This window comes from Kryptolebias marmoratus, linkage group LG1, assembly GCF_001649575.2.
Source record: "Kryptolebias marmoratus isolate JLee-2015 linkage group LG1, ASM164957v2, whole genome shotgun sequence".
Lineage (NCBI taxonomy): Eukaryota > Metazoa > Chordata > Actinopteri > Cyprinodontiformes > Rivulidae > Kryptolebias > Kryptolebias marmoratus.
The window spans coordinates 19,028,749-19,035,214 of record NC_051430.1 but is presented as its reverse complement, the minus strand read 5'-3'; the positions used below and the strand labels follow the sequence as shown (position 1 = coordinate 19,035,214).

General features: G+C 41.6%; 1 protein-coding gene across 1 annotated transcript; it reads left to right on the top strand.

The window, feature by feature from the left end:
- The first annotated feature begins 897 nt into the window (after positions 1–897).
- On the top strand, positions 898–6,152 carry LOC108234431 (eosinophil peroxidase). Its single transcript, XM_017413626.3, has 14 exons — positions 898–1,052; positions 1,256–1,321; positions 1,395–1,482; positions 1,583–1,758; positions 1,846–1,978; positions 2,770–2,899; positions 2,982–3,188; positions 3,289–3,649; positions 3,769–3,929; positions 4,035–4,293; positions 4,377–4,547; positions 4,664–4,901; positions 5,014–5,213; positions 5,531–6,152. The coding sequence occupies exons 2-14, from the start codon at positions 1,258–1,260 to the stop codon at positions 5,950–5,952; spliced, it is 2,610 nt and encodes an 869-aa protein (XP_017269115.1). The 5' UTR covers positions 898–1,052; positions 1,256–1,257; the 3' UTR covers positions 5,953–6,152.
- Positions 6,153–6,466: the final 314 nt, after the last annotated feature.

Genomic DNA, 6,466 nt, shown 5'->3' with positions numbered 1-6,466 from the left:
CAAGCTGATAAGAAGATCTATTATTAGGCGATGTTGTGTAAAAAAAATAGATGCGTTATCACGGAGTTACAATGAGATATTTTGGACCAGGAACACAGAAGAAGTGAGCAAATAATGAACACAATAAGTACTGCTGACCAAAAAGTTTAAAACTAAAACCTGGCCTGTGACTCCCCCAATCCGAGGGTCGTGGGTTCGATCCCCAGTCCCCGCAGTGTCCCGTACCTCTGGGCTGTATCCTCACTGTCAACCAATATGCTTATCGAAGTATACAAGCCTTGTTTAATGTGTGTACAATTATTAAGGAGAAAACATATCTGTGTGCGTGAATGGCTGAAAGCGAAACTTTAAAAACGCACTTTTTAAATGTGGACCATTCTTTTAGTTTATTTATTTTTTCTTTTTAACCGCCGTTATTTAGGCTATTTTAGGACGTATGTGACACAAAGTGACTGTGATTATAATTTTTTTTCACGGACCTCCGGAGTTGGTTATGGTAAAAAAAAAGCCTTGTCCATCAAAAATAACAACAATGCCACTAAAACCAGAGACTTAATTTCCTCCGCGTAAATGAGCAATTTCTGCGTTTTTAAGACTGAAATGTTATAACAAGAGCAGAGTAAAACTGCGCTTTCTGCTTAGAACATCGGACAAATCACCCAGTATACGTGAAGAAGAGAAACTGCTGCAGGGCCACTCGGAAAACTTTAATTGCAGGTTTCCGAACATCAATTTCCCTCATCGATGACAAGTTGGAATCGTGCAAACCCCGGTTCAATGGCATGTGTCATTATGTGGGTGCGCCTGACAGCCTTAATATGCAAATCGCCTTCTCGAGGTGTGGTCAGCTGTGCGATACGATGACCTTAAAGTTGCTCAGCACGGGAGGACCGCAGAGCAGGAACTAGGGACGAAAAATAGTCAACGAGATTCCCGACAACAGCTGTGAAATTTCCTCCACATGGGCTTATAAAAACCAGCAGGACCCACAGGCAGTCAACAGCAGGACGAGCTCGGTGCTGAACATCATTAGTCTGGCATTAACCTTGCAGGTAACTTGAACGACTTGTTTTTATTATTTTAAAGTGATTTATGTTTTATTATTATTATTATTTAGGAATATATTTGAACTTTTTCATTTTAAGTCATTGATTTTTTTTAATTATTATTGTTTAGAGATATATTTGTTCGGTTGTGAGGACAAAGATTTCGAGGAATTATTTCCTCAAAGTGACTGGACTATTTTATTTCTCAGAGATGAAGATTTCCCTGAGCTTGCTGGTTGTGGGTCTAGCCTTGTGCCTGCAGAGCCAGGTGGCAGGTAAGGATCTGTACAATATCATCCCTGTCGTTCTGTATGATGTCGTGTCTCATGTTATTTTATGTGTTTTCAGAAGCCCGTTTGAGTCAGAGTTTCATTGAAAAGTGTGTGAACGAAGCTAAAGCCAATGTGGACGCAGCTTACAAATACTCCCGACGACTGTGAGTGGAAACAAAATAAATGAACTTTTTCTTTGGATTTTTCAAACGGAGCTCAAATGTTCCAAATGAAGGTATTTACAAGTCTGCCCTCTCTTCACAGGAGCATTGACCGGGTGAAGAGAGATGCAGCATCACCTGCAGACATCCTGAGGCTCCTAAAGCAGCCTCACGGTCAGTCCAGGGTGGCTGTGCGCGCCGCTGACTACATGGACAACGCGATTCATCTGATCCAGGAGTCCCTGCTAAAACGTCACAAACGCTCCATCAACGCCACAGGTCTATATTTACAGTGATTTTTCTTCTTTTTTTTGTTTCAAAACTCTGAGCCGCAGCTCATTCTGGTTCCTGTCTTGTGTTCCTCAGATCTGATCTGTGAGGAGGACCTGGAAGTGATCTCCAAGCTGACAGGCTGCGCTGCGCAAATCAGACTCGTTTCCTGCAGCGATATTCCCAACTTATACAAGTACCAGACAGGGAGCAACATCTGCAACAACCTGTGAGGAAACTATTCACTGAAAGACTTTTTAAAAAAAAATTAGTTCACTAATGGTACTAAGTTTTCAAAACCAATCTGCTTTAAAGCTTTCAAAAAGGTCATTTATCTGGAGTAAAAACAGGAAAGTTACAGCGTTTTAAAACTCAAAACTTTGGCATAATTAATGTCCTGATTTTCCATTGAACATATGACAAGTCAACACATTCTCACTCCCATCTCGTCACATTTGGACGCTTGGGCAGGACAAGTTGTCATCCATCACAAAAATTTAGCATATTTCTTCATATTTTTAGAGTGTGCCATGAAACTATCAGCAAATCCAACTGGTTGATTTTTCGGAATACTTGATAACATGAACTAACAGTCTATAAGGTTGCTAAAAAGGCCTTTTTTTCACCTTCAGGAAAATCAAGCATTTTTCTTGTTGGAGCAAAAGTTCAAAGCTATGCCATGGCTACCTCTCTAAAGTGAATAGCCAGGAAATAAATGAGATTCTTGTTTCATTTTCCTATATGTAACCAATGCAGCTTGTAATTACTCCAACCCACTGGCTAAGAATTCTTTTTTTTTATTTTGAGGCGATGGCACTGCCAAGTTGCAAAATCACCAATTCAGTAGTTGGAACCAAAACAAGAGCGCAGCTGAATCGGCACTGAGAGGAACATATACTGTAGTTTGAACTAAAAGATGACATAAAAAAGTGTGAAAACTGCACAGATGATCCATATCTTTTTAAAAAGACAGAAATCACACAGAATAAATCTTGGGTTTTCTTTTTCTCTTTCATACAGCAAAAACACCCGTTGGGGTGCTTCTAACATCCCGTTTGTCCGCTGGCTGCCTTCTGAGTATGAAGATAGACTCTCTCTTCCTAAAGGCTGGACTGCTGGAAAGAAAGTCAACAATCATTTACTTCCCCTGGTATGACGTTCAGAGTAACATTTCATCTCTAATCTGCAGCACATTATCACACCCGTACTAATTACCTCCACCCTGTCCTCAGGTGAGGGAAGTATCCAACCGTATCCTGGCAACAGCTAACGATGATGTGAACTCTGACCCACTCTACACTTTCATGGTGACTCTGTTTGGCCAGTGGACGGACCACGACCTGACTTTTACCCCTCACTCTCCTTCTATCAGATCATTTAATATGGGCGTTAACTGTGAAGACACCTGTGCCAACACAGAGCCATGTTTCCCCATCAAGGTCAGTGTTTTTACATTCCAACAGTCCTTTATGAATACATGAAAGACATATATTTGAAACACACACATTCACAGCTAACAGTTTCCTGTGCTATTTACAGTTCCCCGCTAATGACCCCCGTCTACAAAGTAGCTTGAAGGAGTGCATGCCTTTCTTCCGCTCTTCTCCAGCTTGTGGTTCTGGAAACACAGGCCACATCTTTGGAGCCAGCACCATCCGCCAACAGATAAACACTCTTACTTCCTACATTGATGTGGGTCAGGTCTATGGTTCTGATGACGCCAAAGTTCGCCTGCTTCGAGACCTCAGTAACGATAAGGGCCTGTTGAGGGTCAATGCAGAGTATAATGATAACGAGCGTGAGCATTTGCCTTTCACCAACGTGGTGGTCAACATGTGTGCCACCCGTCGCCGCATAACTAATGATCCTACTGCTCAAGAGGTGCCGTGCTTTATTGCTGGTGAGCTAAAAAGAAAAAAACCTTGCTGTTATAGTCAAACTGAAAAAAAAAAAAAAAATCTAGCCATCTTTAGGGCAGACATCATTTTCCCTTCTTGATTATTCTCTCTCACCTTTAAGGTGATACTCGTGTTGATGAGAACATTGGACTGACTTCTTTACACGCACTGTTCTTGAGAGAGCACAACCGTCTGGCTCGGGCCCTGGCTAAACTCAACCCACACTGGGATGGAGAGAGACTCTACCAAGAAGCACGCAAAATCATGGGAGGACACTCCCAGGTAAGAGACAGGAAGAAGAACACGAACACTAAAAGAGAGGGTTGGGATCAAAGGGCCATGTTTACTTGTTCACATTGTTAACCCAGTTTGTCTTTTGTATTTCAGGTTATCACTTACAGAGACTGGCTCCCCCACATTGTTGGCCCAGATGTCATGGCTGCCAAGCTCTCAACCTACCCAGGTTATGATGAAAATGTAGATGCTAGCATTGCTAATGTTTTTGCCACAGCTGCCTTCCGATTTGCCCATACGATGCTTCAACCCTTCATGTTTCGTCTTGATGAGAACTACCAGGATCACCCAGATTACCCCACACAGGTGATCCACAAAACCATGTCGACACCATGGAGGGTCATCTTTGAAGGTAAGACATTGAACTTCTTAACCCTCCATGAAGCAGAGAGGGAATTCATTGATCAAGTCTAAATGGTTTCATGTGTTCTGCAGGTGGAATTGACCCAATCATAAGAGGCTTGATTGGTCGCCAGGCTAAGCTGAACACCCAGGATAGCATATTGTCTGATGAGCTGAGAGACAGGCTGTTTAAGTTCACTGAGAAGTTGGCATTGGATCTGGGATCGCTGAACATGCAGAGAGCCAGAGACCATGGACTCCCTGGTATTTATTTAGTCCAGATGCCTTGAAACTGGAAAGCTTGTTTTATATATATATATATATATTGTAGACTATTGTAGATTCTGCATCATCATAAACTGTGTGTTTGCCACTTTCAGGCTACAACAAATGGCGTAAGTTCTGTGGATTGTCACAGCCAAAGAATCAAAAGCAGTTGGCTGACGTGCTGAAAAATGAGGATATGGCTAAGAAATTGTTGGATCTGTATGGCTCTGCTGACAACATTGATCCATGGCTGGGAGGAGTGGCTGAGCCATTTGTCCACGGAGGAAGAGTGGGTCCCCTGTTTGGCTGCCTTATTGCCACCCAGTTCCAAAAGATCCGCCAAGGAGATCGGTAAACAATTAGAAAATGACAGAACTGCTTCAGTTAAAGATCTAAAGATAGTCATATTTGTTGGTATTTTACTTTCATGGACTTTAAACTAAAATACAGTGTTTTATTTTAGCTTCTGGTGGGAGAATGATGGCGTCTTCACCGATGACCAGAGGGAGTCACTGGAGAACACATCCCTGGCTCGCATCATCTGTGACAACACTGGTATCACTGAGGTACCTGAGCAACCCTTCCTCTATCGGCCTCGTGGTTCTGGTTACACCAAGTGTGAGGACATCCCTGAATTTGACCTCAGTCCATGGAAGGAGGATGGTAAGTTCATCCTAAAATTGTCAGCCTGTAAGTGATAACTTGTGTGTATTTGTTTGAGTTTCTTTCTCCTTTTTTGTTATTATATATTTTTAACCAGAATCAAATAGAAGTCTAGTTAAACAAGCCACTCTCATTTATATACCTGCTAAAATTAACTTTGCCTTCTTAAATTAATGGTAAAAAATGATCAAATATATTATATATATTTATTAATAGTGTCATTTTATGTTTTTTAATTTTCATTTGGACCAGGTCTACATGGGCCTCCTTGACATTTTATGTTCTTAGATAAACTGTACTTGTGTTTTTGCACACAGGACCCCCTAGACGCCGACACTGGCGTGGCCATCGCAGATCCCGAGACCGGGCAGGGAAACATGCCTTCTTTGCACTTCTGGGCAAAAGCGTATCCAAAGCTGGAACCCCCATCTCCTTTGTTAATGTCATCTACAATGACAAGGACAACTACAATTCCAAGACCGGCTACTTCACCTGTGAGCAACCAGGCATATATGAGTTTGAGTTCAACTGTGGGATCCAGCAGAAGTCGGGCAGCATAGATCTGCTGCGTAACGGAGACCTGGTTCTGCACTCGTTCACCACCCGCCGGCGTGGATCCATCACAGCCAGTGGCAGCATCTACATCAGGCTTAAAAAGGGAGACAGGGTGTGGCTGGTGGCCAGTCAGGGTGCCAACAGGCTGACCAATGACAGCTACTTCACTGGTCGTCTTATTTAAGAACTTCCAGTCTAAGAAATGAAAGAAAAAAAAAGCAAGTCATTAAATGGCAAATCTTTATTGTCTTTTTACATTGCTGATAGTGTTTCAGAGACTTTGTCTCTGCTGTACTTAAAACTTGTTTTGAATGAAGGAAAAAAATCTTGTGTACCCTCAACTGTAATTTACTGGAGAAATTAAATAAAGCAGTCCATAAATGAGCTCTTTTCGAATCTGTCTGTTTCTCTGTGTGAACTGTATGAGAATACTGAAAGAGTTCCAAACATTTTTTATAATTAGACCAGTAGATGGTGGTAATGCACAAGTTTTCAATGACAGGAACCAGCAGACCCATTTCTGGATTGGTTCCTCATAATGTTCCACAAACAGGACCCGTAAGATCTTCGTTTTTAGAAAATTAGATTTTCTTTTACATTATATTCAATAAATGTACTAAGTCCTTTTTTAAATCTTGAATTAAGACAATATAAAAAAATATTTTCTAAGTTTTAACTTGAGCTGAAACATACATTTT